This window comes from Humulus lupulus, chromosome 7 (assembly GCF_963169125.1).
Source record: "Humulus lupulus chromosome 7, drHumLupu1.1, whole genome shotgun sequence".
In the NCBI taxonomy this organism is placed as follows: Eukaryota; Viridiplantae; Streptophyta; class Magnoliopsida; order Rosales; family Cannabaceae; genus Humulus; species Humulus lupulus.
The window spans coordinates 70,926,171-70,946,793 of NC_084799.1; the positions used below are offsets into that span (position 1 = coordinate 70,926,171).

Sequence of the window (20,623 nt, forward strand, 5' to 3'; positions counted from 1 at the left end):
AATAGAGTTACCAAACATATTTTATGTTTAATTTTCAAAATTTTAATTAATTAAACAAAAAACTATTTTTTTAAGTGTTACCAAACAACACCTATATGTATACTCCAAATTAACCCAGAATATACTATATACCTAAACTAACCCTAAAAATAGGACAAATAAACTAGTGATATATATACTATGATTACAAAGCAATGGTTGTGTTTGGTAAAATTTTTGTTTTTGAATTTTTTAAACACAAAAATAGAAATATTTTTTTAATTTTGTTTCTTTATTTTTAAAAAATAAGAATATGTTTGGTAACTAACAAAAAATAAAAAGTGTGTTTGATAACTTTTATTTTTATTTTTTTGTTTAACAATATAAAACGAGATGTTGGTTTGAAGAAGAGAAGAAAAAACAGAATTGAAAAGTCGAAAACCGTTGAAAAAAAATTTGAAAGTGAAAAAATAATAAATAAAAATAGAGTTATCAAACACTATTATTTTATGTTTAATTGTCAAATTTTTAATTAACTAAATAAAACTATTTTTTAAATGTTACCAAACACCAATATTTGTGTAAAAAAGTAAATTAACAAAATTAATTTGACAGCTATAGCAGTTTTAGCACATAACACACTTCGAAATACACGTACACAACAGAGCTAACATGTTTGTTGGCTTATCAATTAACACCTTCTTCTGCTCTTGGCTTGGTCATCGTAAGCTGCATTAATAACATCCGCATATCTCACAGCCAAATTTAGAGACATGCAATGAGAAGGGGCTATCGCATAGCATCTGATCCTCTTCCTCACAATGGTTCCTAGATTCTCACGATTTTGAAGAGCCACCATTGTCAACAATCTACCACCCTGTACTCGTATATAATATATAAATATAAAACTTGAGTTTGGGATCTGGGAATAAGCTAAGAAGCACTAGGAAATAGAGAGAAATATGATTACTAAACAGCAAAAAGAAAAAATAAACAAACAAACCAAATTAGACCTATAATTCCACTTTTCACCATTCCACTCTCTCATGTCACCACTAAACTTTTCCACCACCACCTGAAGCTCTCTCATATCTATAAAGTTATATAAATACAAATATGAATTAGTCCATGTAGTAACACAAATATGAGTTGTTCACTTATTAGTTTATTATATATATTGAACTTGTTTAAATATATATATATATATATATAATTCAGTGTATATGTAACACATAGATGAAGAAAACTATAGCGTGACAAAATTTCTAATAATACCCTGATTAGGGGCAGTGACGGAGCCAGAAATTATGCTCAGTGAGGATTTGGGCAAATATTATTTCGAAACTAACAAAAATAACTAATAAATTGTCCTTATAAATTTTCATGTTCAACAAAATAAAATAGGACACTGTCATAGAAAATAAAATTAAAATTACAATCTGCCTGGACGGGTTTTCATGTTTTGAAATCGTTGCATGATAACTTTATTTTCAAGGCTATTGAAAATGTATTTTTCAATGTACACAAGTAAACAATCATTCATCCATTGATCTCTCATTCGATTACACAATCTATTTTTCAAAATATTCATAGAAGAAAATACTCTTTCCACCGTAGCAGTAACAACAAGTAGAATCAATGCCAATGTAATAAGTCGATACACCAGTGGATAGACAATATTTTTCTTTGTCTCGACCATTTTTTGAGCAAGATCTCCAATACTTTTCAAACCCAAGAACTTCTCAGTAGAACGTACATCAATAATGTAAGTTTCAAGTTGATCATCGAGTATCATAAGCTCAAAAGTAGAAAAGTCTTTAGGATAATACTCAGCAAACCGGACCAACTTTTTTTTGTCAAAAGCTACAAATGAATCACCAGGGCACAAAGAAGTTAAACAAAGAAGTAGTTCGGTGTTTACCTCATTGAAACGTTCATTTAGCTCTTGAAGTTGGATATCAATAACAACAAAAAAGAATTCCACACGATAGTGATGTAAATTTGTCATTTCTTGAGTTTTGCGCTGTGATCGACCTTGGGCAACAAATGTATCATCCATATCAGGAACATCTACATTATATTTAGCACAAAAGGTTGAGACTTGATTAAGAAAGGAATCCCATTCATTGTCTCTCATTGCTTGTAATATTTTCTTGCAAATTTCCACTAATTTCATGGCATTTGCAATATCTTGATCTTTTCTCTGTAGTGCTTTTGACAATTCATTTGGTATTCCCAACAATGCTTTCATTAAATGTAGACTGAATACAAAATCAAATGTTAACATCAAAGACAATAAATTACTTGCTTCAAACCTTTGTTCAGAGTTTGCTTGGCCATCGTCTACTATTATTTGAAGAACATTAGTTTAGGGGAGAATAAGTTAATCAAGCTTACCAATGTAGCATAATGTGAACCCCAACGAGTATCACTGGGATGTTTAAGATTGGTTTCTTGATTTAGCCCTCTTCCACTTGAAATTTCACCACACTTGAGTGCTTCAGAAATAATATCATCTTGCTTTTCTCTAAGAATATCACAACGCTTAGAAGAACATCCACCGACATTTATCACCATAGTTACCACACTAAAAAGATGAGCAACTAGAATATGTTTCTTTGCGACAGCTACAAGAGCAAGTTGAAGTTGGTGAGCAAAACAATGAACATAAAAAGCTGATGGATTCTCATTCAAAATAAGAGTTTTAAGACCACTGAACTCTCCTTGCATATTGCTTGCCCCATCATAACCTTGTCCCTGCAATTTAGATATGCTTAATCCATATCTAGAAAATAATTTATCAATAGCACCTTTAAGTGACACAGCTGTGGTATTGGCCACATGTTCAATTCCCACAAATCGTTAAATCACACGCCCATCTTTATCTACATATCACAACACAACAACCATTTGCTCCTTAGTTGAAATATCACGAGATTCATCAACTAAAATAGAAAACAACGCATCTCCAATTTCTTTAATAATGATATCAAGTGTTTCAAAAGCTACAGCCCTCACAATATCTTTCTGAATATCAGGTGATGTTAATTTTAAATTCTCAGGAGCATTTGTCAATGTAACTGCTTTGATGTCTTCATTATGATCAGCAGGAAATTTTAAAATCTCAAGAAAGTTACCTTGATTACTCGAGTCTCCAAATTCATCATCACCACGAAAAGCAAGCCCTTGTCGCAATAACAAACGAATGCAATCAACTATTGCTTCCAAACGACTTCGATACTCACTACGATCTTGCTTTGATTGTTTTTCAAAAAATGTTTGAATATGTTGTTTTTCGTTCATTAACGCTTCACACATTTTCCTAGCTTGATTGTGAACACTAGATGGACCTCCAACATGAGTATAAAGTCTTGCTTTTCCATTTTTAAAATTTATGAATCCTTGACCAACAAATGACTCACCACCTGATTGTCCTCCGCAATTTGATTTAAACAAATAACAATACAGACAAAATGCACCATCTTTTGATACACTATATTCAAGCCAATTTTTAAATTCCTCATACCAAGCACCGTTGAATGCTCTTGATTGAGGTCCAACTTTTGTCGATGGAAATGGTTTGAGGTGAGGTTGACAAGGACCTTTTTGCATATATGCTCACCGAACTTGATCACGAATTTTTAAAGGATGGTCCATAATTGGTGTTCTCAATCCTGGGTTACTTTCAAGATCTTTAAGATTTATGTTGACATTCGCATAACTTGATTTTGTAATTTTATCATTCTTTTCTATAGAAGTTGAGGAATTTTGTATACTTTTAAAATTCCTCTTCATACCTATTGTAGTTAAATATATGAAAGATTAATAATAAGACTTGTGAATATGATTATAATTATGAAATATAAGAATAGTACATAATTAGAATCTAAACAAGGAAGCAAACAAACAACTATAAAACACATAACATACCTCAATAAAGATTTGATTTAAAGTAATTGTAAATTTGCTTTTCTTTTATAACTTCAAAAATTATATCATCAATTCATTCAAGGATATATATATATCCTCAATGACTATAAGGCCACTTTTTCTCCTTGAAGTTTATTAATTACATTTAGTGTTGCACATGGTTGTTTTCATGCCTCTATTTCAATTTTTTATTTGTAGTATTGTGTAAGAATTTTTTATCTAGTTTAATAGTTTGTGGCCCCTTGTACTATTTCTATGGGTTCACTCAAGAAAAGAAAATGATATTTATACGACATCTAATTTCTAAACAAATGCAAATAGAAGAAAAAAATCAATCACTAACAGAAATTGAAAAACAAAAGAAAGAAAAACAAAATGAACTACTTTGTTGTGTTATTTAAACAATTTATTATATTAAAAAAAAAGTAAAGGAAAGAAAGAAGAAGTTACTCACTTTTGCAATTGGTTGTGCTATTTTCTAAGACCCTTTTGAATTTTGGCTCACACTTGCCTCACCAACCAAGGACGTATGGGCTTGCTCTCCAGTTCAAAGGTTTTTTTTTTTGAGATGATAGCTTGCTCTTAAAGTTTATTTTCTTTGACTGTAAAAATTTTGGTCTGAGAAGGAAGTTTCTAGAGAATTTGAAGATACTTCCTATAAAAGAAAAAAAAATCTAATAGCCTAATAGGAAACAAATAGAACTGTACAATTGCTTGTGTATTAAATATATAATTATCCTCTGTTAATTTATTGGGCTGGGTTTGGTTTGAAATAAATGGGCTTCACAAATTTAAGTAATGCCTTATGTTTTATAAAATCTATATACATTTGTTTCCTTTTAATAAATGTATAAACGAAAAAAGACAAGAATTAATAAATATCAATATGTATATGTTGTTTTTTTTAATATTTTCAGTGAGGGCTTAAGCCTACCCAAAGGCTTGACTGCCTCTGTCCCTGATTAGGGGGTCAGGAGGCCATTATTGGAATATTATGTGTTTATATGTGAATTAATTGAATATTTATGTGAATATGTGAATTGCATAAATTATATTATTGTATGATTCATTATGCATATTTAAGTGTATTAAATGTGCGAAACAAGCTTGCTTTTATTTAAAGGGGCATATTTGTAATTTTGACTCACTGGGAGTATAATTATGATTATATGATATTACATGGTTGAGAGCACATTATTATGTGGATATAATTAAGATATTCGGTAGGAGTCGGTCATTTCGAGTAAGATAGCAGTTTAGTCACAACGGGGACTTATACCCAGCTCGGGGTGAGCCAATGGTTATTTTGGTAATTCGGTGAGTTACCGGGACTCATTGGAGTATGAGTCATATTTTGAGGAAAAATATTGATATTACAGGTATGGCAGAATTAATTGGGATTATAAGTATAATATGAGACGGGTGTGTAAATGACGATTTTTCCCTTGAGGGGTATTGAGAGGTGTACGCCCTGGTTTTCACGCGGGCTGTTTAGCAGGACGAGCCTCGGACTAAACATGATTTAGTCCGAGGCTCCCACAGGCCAGAGGCTCTATTTCCAGGACGGGCCCTTTCTAGCTCGAGGGGGTCCTGTTTCCAGCTCGCACTTGTTGCACCAGGAGCTGGGAATAACATCCGGCGACCACGGACGGATAAGCTCGAGTTATGGATTGCTCCGGTAGCGAGCTTCTCAGGAAGCTCTGACCTTATGGGAAGTCAACACGCAAGATAAACGTGCATATTCCTGCCATCACGTGTCCGATATCCCCCTGACTTCTCGGACACGCAGCAGGAACGTGCGTATTCAGACACCCACGGACGAGTTGGGCCGTGTGGCCCATTATCTCCTTCCATACTGATTAGACCACACTTGTGTGTCAGGTTTAGGAATTAATCATGAATATCACAGACTTGATATGACAAATGGTAAGGTCACGGGATGACCTCCCTACCAACTTCCAGGTGCCTTCTCCTATAAATATGGAGACCCTGGGAGTTGATAGGGGTTGGAAAAATAGTCTTTTAAGAACTATATACTTTGTAAACCAAAGATCCAGAGAATATCAATAATATTGACTAGTGGAGTAGAAGGATTTTAACCTTCGAACCACTTAAAAACGTGTCTCGAGTCACCTAGTTCTTTCCCCCAAAGATTTCCTATCTGTGACGGTTCTACTTTTAGTACTAATCTCTTTCTCTTCTTCTCTTAATTATCTGTTGCCGAAGAACCGCGTCAACAGTTTGGTGCTTTCATTGAGAGCAAGTCCGATTAGTACTACCACAAACATACAACTATGGTGACCACTCGATCCAAACATGGCAATGAGACAGAACAACATGATGGGCAGGAGGCCCGCCATGTTGCCCTCCCTGATGAGCAAGTTCCTGAAGTCCAGCAGAGGCCAGGAAAGCAGCCGGCCGGCCAAGACGACACTGGTAGTTCGGCGCCCCGACCGCCTAATCCGAATCCATGTTATTACACGGCGGTGGAGATGGAGAATGCTCAGCTGAGGAGCCAGCTAGCAGCAGCTGGTCAGCAAATCTAGGATATTCTGAGTCGACTACCCCCTCTCACAACCAACGGTAACGTTGGAGAGAGGCAAGGCGAGGCTCCTAAGTCTCGCCGGAGTAATCGATCCAGGCATAGCCATTCGGATAGACTCCCTGCAGCCAACTCCACCCCTTCACCACGCCATCAAGAGGCGAACTTCAGGGAAATGCCTCGGACCGAACAGCAGCAGTACAGCCGTTCGGTTAGGACGTCAACCCCTAGCTCTCAGCCTTCCTCGAGGACGCCCAGAAGAGATCGAGGAAATTCCCAAAGAAGGGCCGAGGAGATCCGGAGACGTCAGCCCGTCCCCGAAGAACGTCCAGTTCCTCGTCCAGCTCCACCAGCGCGAAACCAGCAAGCTGGCAGGGCCGAGAGGCCCCCACCAAATTTAGTCCGTCCGGACGGCACTAGGATCGCCTCTCCAGTCAGGCATCCTCCTTCTCCCATCAGATACTCGTCTCCTCAGCCCGTCTGAGACATCCCGACCTACGGAAATAGTAGGAGAGACCCGCCATCGGCCGGGCCTTCCCGGCGCAGTAGGGTGCTGGGGGAGGGATCAGGTCGGAGCCACCAAAGACGCACCTCGAGCCTGTCCAGCAGGAGTCACTGGACCGGTAGTGCACGGAGTGATCTTTCGGGAGGAGACCTGCGACAGCGACTAAGTTCAGCACAAAGTCACCATACTACCCAGGGAGGCGACCTTCGAGATCGCCTCAACTCTCACAGAGAGGATCGAGCTAGGGATGGTAGCCAGGCCCGCTCAGTTGGGGTCCGATCCGAAGTACGTAACGGCGGGAATGCCCCAAATGACCTATCTCAAGATAGGAGGGGCAACAACCCGCCTAATATGTACAACGGGTCCGGAGCTGGTGAACAGCCCCGGAATAACCCAGGATCTCAGGACAAGACCCTAGAGCGCTTAACTCAGATAGAGGAGCTGATGAAGAAGCTCCTATCGGAAAAAGAAAAAGACTAATATGATTCAGGGGATGAGATGGAACTCTTCGCCCCCAATATAGCAGCAACGGCATACCCTTCGGGCTTTCGTATGCCCCACTTGTCAAAGTTCAATGGGGATGGAGACCCGTCTGACCACTTAGGGATGTTCAACACCCTAATGATAGCTCATAACATCGGGCCAGAGCTTCGTTGCTTGATCTTTCCTTCCACCCTAACTGGACCTGCCAGGCAGTGGTTCAAACAAAGTAAAAGGCAGTCAATCAGCTCCTGGAAGACCTTTTCGACTGACTTCAAGAGGGCATTCCGCGCCTCTCAGGCCGCCCGAGTCCAGGCCGACTCCCTAGCTAACGTGAGACAGCAACCTGGAGAGACGCTAAAAGCCTACTTGAGCAGATTTGCAAATGTCGCTGCTCGAGCCAGAGACGCCGACGACAGCTCCAAACTCATGGCTATGAGGACCGGGATCCTAGTAGGCGGAGATCTGTGGAAGGATATTCAAAGGAGGGGGGTCAGCTCGGTTAGTGAATTCCTTAACAGAGCCCAAGAGTGGATAAACTTGGAAGAAGCTGAAGCTTCAGCCGCGGGGACCAGCCAGGTCCTCGAGAAGCCCGCTGGGACGGGAACAGAGATCGTAGTGGCGGCTCCCGACGTCGCGCAGAGTAACCAGACCGGTGGCGGCAAAAGAAAAGGAAATGGTGAAAACAGCCAGCACGGTCAAAAGAAGAATAAGTCCGCGGATAAATTCAAGCCCGTGTTCACAACGTACACCGAGCTCACCCAGACCAGAGAGAATATTTTCCTGGCCAACGTTACGCGAGTCCCCTGGAAAAGGTCGGGGCCAATAAAGCACCCTAAGGGAAAGAGAGACGCTTCCAAATTCTGCCGTTTTCATAACGACGTCGGGCACAATACCGACGACTGCAGGCACCTCAAAGATGAAATCGAGACTCTCATCCGAGCAGGTCCGTTGGCGCAATACTCGCAGAACAGGGTCCCGACAAGTCGACCCGCTCCGGAGATCCCAGCCAGTCAACCTGGACCTCGGGTAGATCAGGAGGTCCTTCCCCCCGTGGTCGAGGGAGAGATTTCCACCATCTCTGGAGGGCCACACATGGCTGGCACGAGCAAAGGCGCCCAGAAGAGGTATGTGAATGAGTTGAAGGCCCACAATGGAGCGGAGTTCGTCCCGGAACAGCGTCAATCAAAACAACAAAGATTAGAGAAACAACCGAACACTTTCACGGAGGAAGACGCGAGCCATGTCCAATTCCCTCATAACGATCCCTTGGTCGTAGCAGTCCAGCTCGCCAACCGGAGAGTAAGGAGAGTGTTAGTGGAAAATGGGAGCTCGGTGAACCTCCTATTCCGTTCCACCTTAGAAAAAATGGGTCTGACCGTCTCCGAGCTGAAGGCAACCTCGATGATGCTATATGGTTTTTCAGGAGAAGGGTCAGCAGCGATAGGAACGATTGAGCTGGTGATCACCCTAGGAGACGAGTCCCGAACAGTGTCCAAACTACTCGAATTCGTAGTCATTGACTGCTCCGCTGCCTACAATGCAATTTTGGGCCGACCTATGCTCGTTGCTTTCGAAGCTATCACGTCCGTCCGGAACCTCGCCATGAAGTTCCCTACTTCAACAGGGGTCTGCACTATCAAGGGCGATCAGCTCGCTGCCAGGGAATGCTACAGCATTTCCATGAAGGGAAAATCTAAACCCGGGCAGGTGACGATGGCCATTCAGGATGAAGAGGAATCTCAGGGACCCAAGGCGGTTCCTGAGATTGAAAAACCTTGGGTTTCCGAAGACGAAAAGCTCGCCCTAAGTGAGGACATTGACCCCCGAGTAGGCGAGGACAGGTCCGAGCTCCAAGCTATTGAAGATCTCGAGGAGGTAGGCATCGATGAACAAAACCCGTCACGGACGGTTAAGCTCGGAAAGAACCTCTGCGATAGAAGAAAGGCGGAATTGACTGCGTTTCTGAAAAAGAACCTGGACGTATTCGCATGGTCGCACGAGGACATGATAGGGATCAGTCCGAGCGTAATCATGCACACGCTCCACCTAGACAAAAGCGTCCCTGCCAAGTCTCAAAAGCAGAGGCGTTTAGGGACAACCCGAGCCGAAGCCCTTGAAGAAGAAGTAGCCCGGCTCAAAAAATGTGGCTTTATCCGCGAAGCCAGATTTCCCATTTGGGTTGCCAATCCCGTGTTAGTTCCAAAGCCCAATGGGAAGTGGCGGACCTGTATCGACTTTTCCGACCTGAATAAAGCCTGCCCCAAGGATTGCTTTCCATTACCGAGGATCGATCAACTGGTGGATGCCACGGCGGGGCACGAGCTCATGTCCTTCATGGACGCGTACTCGGGCTACAATCAGATCGCGATGAATCCAGCAGACTAGGATCATATCAGCTTCATGACCCCGACTAATGTCTACTGCTATAAGGTCATGCCGTTCGGTCTTAAGAATGCCGGGGCTACCTACCAAAGGCTGGTAAATAGAATGTTCGCGGATCAGATCGGGAAAAACATGGAAGTGTACATCGATGATATGCTTGTCAAGTCAAAGATTGCCAGCAACCACGTCACCGATCTGGAAGAATGCTTTAACATACTGCGAGAATATGGCATGAGGCTCAATCCTCAGAAGTGCACTTTCGGTGTCGCATCGGGGAAATTCTTGGGTTTCATAGTCAATACCCGAGGAATCGAGGCAAACCCCGACAAGATCAGGTCACTGCTCGAGCTTCCTTCCCCCAGGTCGCGGAAAGATGTCCAAGGCCTCACAGGAAGAGTGGCAGCACTGAACCGGTTCATTTCCAAATCGACCGACAAGTGTTTTCCCTTCTACAACCTGCTCCGGGGAAACAAGAAGTTCGAATGGACAGTAGAGTGTGAAAGCGCATTCCTCGACCTAAAAACGCACCTGGCTGAGCCGCCTGTGCTGTCAAAGCCCAAGGTAGGAGAACCTCTTTTCCTCTACATGGCCGTCACTGAGGACGCAGCTAGTGCTGTTCTGGTGCGAGAAGAGGACCAGGCTCAGAAACCGGTTTATTACATCAGCAAGAGACTCCTCGGAGCTGAGTCAAGGTACTCATTGATGGAAAAACTGGCGTTCTGCCTAATCACGGCCTCTCGAAAACTTAGGCCATACTTCCAGTCCCACTCTGTACACGTCATGACCGATCAGCCTCTAAGGCAGGTTTTGCAAAAGCCTGAAGCCTCGGGACGCTTGCTAAAGTGGGCGGTCGAACTCAGTCAGTTCGAGATTTTCTATACTCCCCGAACTACCATAAAAAGTCAAGCCTTGGCCGACTTCGTGGCAGAATGCGCGGGATTCCATGAGATCCCATCAGAGGACTCACATCAGCTCACCTCCTCAGGTTCATCGTGGAGGATCTTCGTTGATGGCTCATCTAACGAGAATGGCTCTGGGGCCGGAATCATTCTGATATCCCCAGAGGGGCATAGATTCCACTCGGCGCTGAGGTTCGGGTTCAAGGCGTCTAACAACGAGGCAGAGTACGAGGCCTTGTTAGCTGGACTTAGGATAGCTAGCGAGCTAAAGGCAAGATCTGTCCAATGCTTCAGCGACTCCCAGCTCGTGGTGAATCAGGTTCTAGGCGAGTATCAGGCGCGGGGTCCCAAGATGGCCTCCTATTTGGCTAAGGTAAAATCCGAACTGTCTGCGTTTGGGCAAGGGTCGATCGAACAGATACCTCGGGAGCAGAACGCCAACGCAGATGCTCTCGCCAAGCTCACCACCTCGGGAGAGACAGAAACCCTGGGGTTGGTGCCAGTTGAGTTCTTAGAGAAACCTAGCATAGACGGAGATCGAGCAGATATTGAAATGATTGACATCAGGCCGACCTGGATGACTCCCATTGTTGAGTACCTCGTCGAGGGCAAGTTACCCGAAGGGCGCAACGACGCACGACGAGTCCTTTATCAAGCTCCGAGGTATACGCTAGTCGAGGGGGTGTTGTACCGACGTGGGCATTCCTTACCTCTCCTCCGGTGCGTTCTTCCAAGTGAAGCGAAGGCCATCCTGCAAGAAGTTCATGACGGATTCTGCGGAGATCACACTGGGGGGCAAAGCCTGGCCTTGAAGATCCTTCGGCAGGGTTATTACTGGCCGACCCTGTCCAAAGACTCGATCTTATATGTAAAAAAGTGCGACAAGTGTCAGCGGTTCGCCGCGGTCGCCCGAGCTCCGCCGACCGAGCTAAAAATGATTTCATCTCCCTGGCCATTTGCCGTTTGGGGGATAGATCTAATAGGCGCCCTGCCCACCGGAAAGGGCGGGGTCCGTTACGCCGTGGTAGCCATTGACTACTTCACCAAGTGGGCCGAAGCAGAGCCGTTGGCGACAATAACATCGAAAAAGGTGCTAGACTTCGTGGTTAAAAGCATCATATGTCGATTTGGCCTACCCAAAAAGATCGTCTCCGACAATGGCACTTAATTTGACAGCGACCTGTTCACCGAATTTTGCGAAAGGCACGGAATTGTGAAAAGCTTCTCGTCCGTGGCCTATCCCCAGGCGAATGGCCAGGTCGAGGCTGTCAATAAAACTCTGAAGGCAAGCCTCAAGAAGAGGCTAGATGAGGCAAAGGGGATCTGGCCAGAACAGCTCCCCCAAGTTCTGTGGGCATATAGGACCTCACATCGGACTCCCACGGGTCACACTCCTTTCTCCCTAACCTTTGCAAGTGAAGCAGTCCTCCCCGTGGAGGTGAAGGTCCTGTCGCACAGGGTCCGGTCCTACGACCAAGACGGGAACCACGAGCTCCTATGCCACTCCTTAGACTTAGTTGATGAAAGGCGAGAGAATTCACAACTCCAGCTCGCCCATTATCAACAGAAAATCACTCGCTACTTCAACACTAAGGTCAAAAGACGTGCCTTTAGCGTCGGTGATTTGGTCTTGAGGAGAGTTTTCATGGCCGGGAAAGATCCCAAAGATGGGGTTTTGGGACCAAGCTGGGAAGGACCATACCAGGTCATCGAAGTCATCAAAGAGGGAACTTATAAGTTAGCTCGACTTGGTGGAGGGGCGGTCCCGCGGACTTGGAATGCTATCCACCTAAAGAAATATTATCAATGAGCCATTTGTAAGGCCTAGAAGGTCACCTCCCATGTATAAATAAAAATCAAATGTTTCTCGTTATTTGCAAGTGTAATTTTAAAGTAACAACGAAAGACCCTTTCCCAGTTACTTGGGGGGCATATGGTACCTGGATATATCCAGGTCTCCTTAACGACTTAGGTGTTAATTTTTATCTACGGATAAGAGTTATCACAAACTAAGTCCTATCCTAGTCTTAACCAGGTCACAAAACTTAGAAGTTAACTAAAATTTGTTGACCGTGGTTCTTCTTTAAAGAGCCCGGGATACGGATAAAAGTTGACGCGAACTAAGTTTTTCAAAATAAGTTCCTGGTCTTAACCAGGTCACAAAACTTAGAAGTTAACTAAAATTTGTTGACCGTGGTTCTTCTTTAAAGAGCCCGGGATACGGATAAAGGTTGACGCGAACTAAGTTTTTCAAAATAAGTTCCTGGTCTTAACCAGGTCATAAAACTTAGAAGTTAACTAAAATTTGTTGACCGTGGTTCTTCTTTAAAGAGCCCGGGATACGGATAAAAGTTGACGCGAACTAAGTTTTTCAAAATAAGTTCCTGGTCTTAACCAGGTCAGAAAACTTAGAAGTGAACTAAAATTTGTTGAACGCGGATCTTCTTTAAAGAGCCCGGGATACGGATAAAGTTAACTCGAACTAAGTTCACAAAAATAAAGAGATGAATTGTAACCAAATGCATAAAAATATATATGTCAAACTGGCTGAGCAAATTGTCTCGAGGCGGAAACGCCTCACATAAAAAAGAGAATTACAATAGAAAAGAGTTCAAAATACTTAAACGAGAAGTGTCCTAAGCCCCATCAGTTGGCCCTTTGGAGGTCGCGGTCTCATCCTGCTCCGCCGCGGCAGAGGCCTCTCCAGTCTCTGATGGAGGAACCTCCTTATTCAGGCGGGCTTGAAGCTGCGACAACAAGAATGCCCAGAGGTCCGGCGGCATGAAAGAAAAGTCCGCGTCCGGATTGTGGGACCAGCAGTGATAGAACAGGTCTTGTAAGGACTGCTCCGATACGACCCGCTCGTCTTTCAGGGCGGCCTGGGAGGCCTGGGCTTCGGCCTTCGCCGCCTCAAGATCTGTCCGCGATGCGGCCAGGGAGTTTTTAAGCTCTTGGTTCTCGGAGCGGATCTTCTCTAGCTCGGCTTTAGAGGCTGCCAGAGCGTCTCTCGCCTCCTGAGACTCCTGGAGGGCGGTCTGACGATCAGCTTCCAAACCCTCGAGCTGGGCCTTGGTCCTAACAATGCCTCTGTAGGCGGCAGCAATGCCCTGCAAGAAAAGAATGATAAATTAACAAACTGGAAGGAAAAAGGCGGCGTGTGAGTGTTAAAGCCTTAAAAGAAGGGGGCACTTTACCGTTAAGGTCATGTCCATCGCAGACTCTATAACTCGGACCGGGCTCGTTGTTTCGATGTCCCGAAGCTCCTTCTCCCTGATATTGTAGAAATGGCTGATGGCGTAGCTAGCCGACTCATACACCGTACCCCAGAATGCTTCGGGCATCTTCTCTAGAGCCCGGGGGTCGACCGGGATACGCACGTCCGGGGCTGCCGCGGCCAGATTCCCGACCTCTATTACCCCGTCCTGGGCGGCTAGTGGAGATCGTTGGGGTGGCGGGTGCATGAGCCCTGTCTTGGCGACAGGGAGGTTCGCCCCCGCGACCTGAGATGGCGGGGCTTTCTCCTTCTCCTTAGCCGGGGATTTGGTGGAGGCCCCAGCCGAGCTCTTGGACTCGCGAAGCCTCTTTAACCTCGGCCCTGCTGGGGGATTCCCACCGAACACAACGCCCCGCAGACTATTCCCAGGCTGAGACATCTCTTCTGCTAAGAACAAAAAAACATGGTTATTACAAGGTAGCAATCATGCAGAAATAAAGACAAAAGGTCCAAAGGCAATAAGAAAGCAAATACTAAGGGAGCCCTACCCCCCGAGCTGGAAGAGCCTAGGACGATTATCTCGCGAACTGGCGAAGGTTCTAGGTCCGGTTCTGACTCGGGGCTGGACTCTTCTACGTACTGCCTAATCCCCGGAGCATAGATGCCCCTCTGGAGCGCAGGCCACGTGCGTAAGTTGGTCCCGTACTCCTCAAAAATGACCGACCTAAAGGCTAGGGTATTATCTACTACTACGGTACCCTTAGGCCGACTCTCTTGGTTGTCCAGCATGAGCTGGTCAACGCAATGGAGCAAGAGCGTGTCCAGGTCCGGATTCCTTGAGTGACGATGGACGAGCTGCCTAGGGTTGAACCTAACCAGCCGGGGGTCTGCAGTGGCCCTATCTACGTTCTTAAATAAGTAAGAGTTACCTTGACCGGAAGGACCCGCGGATGCTCCGGATTGGGCCCTCTCCTCGCTCATCCCCTGGGCGACCTCCAAGGTCCTCTTCCTGTTCATCACCAGAGGAACTTCCTCACCTTCTTCCTCGCCTTCGTCGTCTGCGACCTCCTCCGCGACGATCGGTCTGTTGTCGCGAGCTGGGGGAGGCCCCCGGGGCCTTTTCAAATTCAAAGTATGATTTGGGAAAATCAGCTTGCAGAATACCATCGTCTCGTCCGTTACGAGCGCGCGGTAGTCTTTCTCACTGGGGGGCAAGTTCGCCAGTGTATCGTATTGACCCCCGAGGGTCACAGACTTTTCAGTCCTCGCGTAGATGGCTGCAAGGTTGGTTGAAATCAGAAGTGGAATAAGGGAAGAGGTAAAATAAGATAACCGTTAAAAGGCGAGCTAAATCAAGGATCACTTACGAGGACGGTTGAAATAGTGATGATCGCAGTTTCGGAACCCAGTTGACATAAAAAACTGGTCTTTGAAGTCGTTTGGATGGCTCGGCAGCTCGATCACTGCTGCTGTGTTGGGGAAGCGGGTTAAGTAATAGAACCCGTCGCCTCGCCCCCGCTGGTCCGGGCTGGCTTTGAGGCAAAAGAAATATAAAATATCAGCAGGAGTGGGGACCTCCCACTCATGCTTTTGGAACAAATACCTCAATCCCGCCAGCAGACGGTATGAGTTGGGGGGGAGCTGAAATGGGGCCAACCCCACATAGTTCAGAAAATCAGCAAAATACTGATCCAGGGGGAGGAAGGCCCCTGCCTTGAAGTGTTCACCGCTCCAGGCCGCGAATGACTCGTCGAGCGGCGTGCAGCTCCGCTCTCCATCCGCAGCAGGTCGGGCGATCACGGAGGTCATCCCCAGAGGAATGTTGTGGTTGAGGAAGATTTTGGTGATCTTTGCCTGGTCGGTTATCTTCGAGACAATTCTCTCCGCCTCGAAAAACGCGTCAGGGGCCACCTCGGCTTGCTTCTCCACCGCCGGCCCAAAGTGAGGAATTGGCGAGCTGGTCACCACCGCCTTTCCTTTATCCTGCTGGGAGGACGAACTTCCCACATTCTTCTGTGGCAGATTTCTCTTTGGAGCCATCTGGTCGCCTATCGAACAAAAGAAAACACTTTAGAAAAGGCGACCCAAGCAGGAGAGTGAAGCAAGTATTAAGTACACGAGCTGGGGTAAGCCCAGCCCGTGGAGAGTGGTGCCACGCGTTCCAAGGAACACGCACCTATGCCCTCAACAGATCTCAGATTACTCGGAATTCGTGTGTCAGAGGGCTCAGGGTAAAAAATTGCCTTGGGGGGAAAGTTTCAACAGGCAAGGCGTGGCAAAACCGCTTTTAAGGCGTATTCCCTAAGCTACCCGGTTTTTGCACCCAAAATTCCTAAGGATCCTACCCAGAAATTGTTCCTAAGAAAGAACCATGGAACCCATATTCTAAGACGATGTCCCATGGCAAGTGTGCCCTAATCTAAGAAGGGCTGTCACCCTCCATATCCGCGCGACCCAGAAAACCTCTGCATGTGGCTACAGTAAAATTTTTTACCTAAGCACAGTGGCATGCTTTCAAAAATAAACAGGGACAGAAGACTTACAGTATATGGTTAGATGGTGAGTGAGGTTGCTGCGCTGGTAGGAGCTTCGTTGGCACAGTGGTCTCCAAGGCTTTGAAGGAACTCGTACGCTTAAGCTTCGTGAACGGAGAAGATGAGAGAAATGGAAATGAGGGTTTTGTTCTTCGGAAGGTCAAAGAGAAAAGAAGGAAATTTGAGAGGTTTTGAATGGTAAGGTGGCCCGTGCGTGGGATGACCACCCCCTTTTTATACAAGGGAAGGATCACGTGTAAAAGGCTCTTGGGAGACCCTCCACTCGAAATGTGAAACGACGGCTGGACAATAGGCTAGGCCATTTAATGCGGTTCTCGTAGAGTGTACCGTCGCCACCCACGGCGTTCCACGTATGAGACGCCTGCGAAAAGCATGGAATACGAAGGGTTGTGGGGGAAGTCTAAAAGCCCTACTATGGTCTCCCATATCTGACGTCATGGACCACGAGCAGGAGCTTGGGGGGCAGATGTACGCCCTGGTTTTCACGCGGGCTGTTTAGCAGGACGAGCCTCGGACTAAACATAATTTAGTCCGAGGCTCCCACAGGCCAGAGGCTCTATTTCCAGGACGGGCCCTTTCTAGCTCGAGGGGGTCCTGTTTCCAGCTCGCACTTGTTGCACCAGGAGCTGGGAATAACATCCGGCGACCACGGACGGATAAGCTCGGGTTATGGATTGCTCCGGTAGCGAGCTTCTCGGAAGCTCTGACCTTATGGGAAGTCAACACGCAAGATAAACGTGCATATTCCTGCCATCACGTGTCCGATATCCCCCTGACTTCTCGGACACGCAGCAGGAACGTGCGTATTCAGACACCCACGGACGAGTTGGACCGTGTGGCCCATTATCTCCTTCCATACTGATTAGACCACACTTGTGTGTCAGGTTTAGGAATTAATCATGAATATCACAGACTTGATATGACAAATGGTAAGGTCACGGGATGACCTCCCTACCAACTTCCAGGTGCCTTCTCCTATAAATATGGAGACCCTGGGAGTTGATAGGGGTTGGAAAAATAGTCTTTTAAGAACTATATACTTTGTAAACCAAAGATCCAGAGAATATCAATAATATTGACTAGTGGAGTAGAAGGATTTTAACCTTCGAACCACTTAAAAACGTGTCTCGAGTCACCTAGTTCTTTCCCCCAAAGATTTCCTATCTGTGACGGTTCTACTTTTAGTACTAATCTCTTTCTCTTCTTCTCTTAATTATCTGTTGCCGAAGAACCGCGTCAACAAGAGGAAAGAGTTGCTTTTGGAACATTTTGGCCTCTTGGACCCTTAAGCTATATTCAGTTGAGTTTATCAACTCAGGAAGAAGAGGAAACAAAATAGAAACATAACTTTCTCTCTTTCACGCTTTCTCACACTCTCTTTCTAAGTGATTGAAAATTTATAAAGATTGATCATTGAGTTTTGAGGTAAGGGTTGGTGGAATTGAAAGCTTATGAGCTTAGGGAAACCTAGCTAGAATCGAATTTTATAATAGGTAACTCAATTTTCTGAGTTTTAGTTTTGGTTTTAAGCTTTTTTTAAAAAGATTTATTGAATTCTAAGTTTAAGAGATTTTGATTGAGTTTTAAGATTGGTGTTGATGTCTCTGAGTTGCTGGGACCATTATTATGGTCGAAACTGGTTAAAATCACATTTTGGGATGATTTTTGGGAAGTTGGTGATTCTTAAAATCGCTGGTTTTCTAGGCTCACAAGGTCGTGTCGCGGCGCTGTTCTTGGAGTGTCGCGACCCTCATGAACTCGAAGATCAGTGGTGTGTCTCGAATCGCCTTGGCGTTGCGACACTAGGCAGGTTGCGTCGCGGCGCGTGTCCAGTGATTTTTGGCATCGGGCTCTCTGACTTGTTGAGTTTTGCGGCCCTTAGTGGGGGGCGTCGCGGCTAAAAATGGGGAAAATTGAAAGTTTAGGTTGTGGGAACCAAAACCTAAGGGCTCGGGAATGGTTCTACTACCCGGGTTATTAGAATTCAGGGTCCCGAAGGCTAGGACTTGGTCCCGAAGTCTTTACTACTTCATTTCCTGATAATTATTCCTTGATATGGTTTTGACTAGGGTGAACCGTTAGGCTCGGGAGGAAAAGACCGTACTCGGGGTCGTCATACGCTATTTACTCAAGACTTGAGGTAAGAAAACTACATTCGGACTGTGTTTAGGGCTTGTCCTGGTTATAGAACATGGTTATAACCATGCTTAGAATGTTTTATTAAACATGTTGATTGCACCTGCTTATCTATTATTCCTGATTGAAAAGCTCGACTTATAAGTCGAGGGTTATTTGTTATATTTGATTGAAAGGCCCGACTTATAAGTCGAGGGATATCTGTTATATCTGATTGAAAGGCTCGACTTATAAGTTGAGTCTGTTTTATCTGATTGAAAGGCTCGACTTATAAGTCGAGGGTTATTGATTTGACTAAAAATCTCGGCTTATAAGTCGAGGATTTATCCACTGTATTTGATTAAAAGCTCGACTGATAAGTCGAGGACTTGTCTATGCTATCTGATTAAAAGCTCAGCTTATTAGTTAAGGATATATCTGGTTTATAAGGCCTGGCTTATAAGTCGAGGGTTTACAACAGGGGTGCATGACGGGTTTTGGGTGGTTTGCGTGGTTTTTTTATTTGGCGGTTTTAGAAAAATACAACCCATAACTGCCCAACAAGTGTGTGGTTTGGGCAGTTTTTTTATTGGCGGATTTGTGCGGTTTTATGGGTGGGTTGGGTTGATTTAAAATTCAAAATTATCAACTTATGATATTTAACAAAACAAAAAAATTGAAAACTATAAAGTTATAACTTATACATTCTTTACTCATCAATGTCATCATGAATAATAACTTGATAAAACATTATCATATCTTAAAGTTTAATTTAAAACTTCATAAAAAAATTCTAATAATTATCTAAATTATACAGATTATAAATGGTATTAAATTTATCAATCCACACATTGATAATTTCAACAATTTGAGTTTTATTATGAAAAGTTTCACTAATGTTTAAATCATCAATACATGTAACATTATTTATTTTTTTCATTTATTTTTCCTAAACAAGTTTTTATATACAATTCCTAAGTTATTACCATTAATCTCATAGCAATGAAAGCTTTCATTAAAAAAGTTAAATATTTGGATTAATATATATATATATGTATAAATATAAACAATACAATGAATTACATCTCAAAATCCAATATTAAAATGGTCACAAACTTTATAATTTTCAATGAACCATTTATGGGTTGTATTCTTAAGTTTAGATTATTATTAAAAAAATATATACAAAAAAAGTAGCGGGTGCAGGTTGGACCCACCTTATATTATTGCAACTCGTACCCAACCCATCTAGTGGCGGGTTGGGTTCAACCCAACCCAATTTCAGCAGGCTTCTTAATGGGCAAGTTCAAAGCGGGCAGATTTTGATGGGATGGGGGAGTGGGGCAGATTAGTGGTTTCTTTGTGCACCCTAGTGTAACGTACCAAATATGCTAATAAGACTTAGTGCCTTGACTAGCTTGTTGGGAGGGCAATAACTGGCTTAAACATATTATTACATGGTTAATAGTGATTTATGTGTATTGATATGTGATTATCTTAATTGAATGATTATGTGATTAGAAATGCATGTTTAGGTGAATTAAATATGCATGTGGGCCCATTTTTATTAATATGGCCATATTTGTAATTTTGGCCCGTTGAGGGTATAAATGTAAATTATGTGCGTGTTAGGAATGAAACCATAGTATTGTGGATATGTATTTGTGATGTGTGATCCGAGACAATTCTAGGGAGCGAAATAACAGAATAGTCACAATGGAGTCGAATGCCCAGCTCGAGGTGAGCCTAGGGGTATTTTGGGAATGTAGCACGTGTTCGAGATTACCGGGCCACGGGTAGTGACTTAGCGATTATTTGGGTATGTCAAGATTAAATGGGGATTTATAGGACTATTCAAGGAATTAGCGGGAATGTGGCAAATGATGGGATTGCCCTTGGTGGCATTAAAGGACTAAGAATTTACTTAGGGGCATTTTGGACTCTTTGCAGCTGGGGATAGAATTAAACTAACCAGAACTCTAGAACTAGCTAGAAGACAAAAACACAATTGATAGCATT

The 20,623-nt window shown here is 44.1% G+C and overlaps 1 protein-coding gene across 1 annotated transcript; it reads right to left on the reverse strand.

Moving 5' to 3' along the window:
- Positions 1 to 670: 670 nt before the first annotated feature.
- On the reverse strand, positions 671 to 3,591 carry LOC133791830 (uncharacterized). Its single transcript, XM_062229741.1, has 5 exons — positions 2,887 to 3,591; positions 2,342 to 2,736; positions 1,546 to 2,240; positions 983 to 1,071; positions 671 to 856 (listed from the first exon to the last, which is right to left on the reverse strand). Exons 1-5 carry the CDS (start codon positions 3,589 to 3,591, stop codon positions 671 to 673), a joined length of 2,070 nt encoding a protein of 689 aa, XP_062085725.1.
- Between the last annotated feature and the right edge of the window lie 17,032 nt (positions 3,592 to 20,623).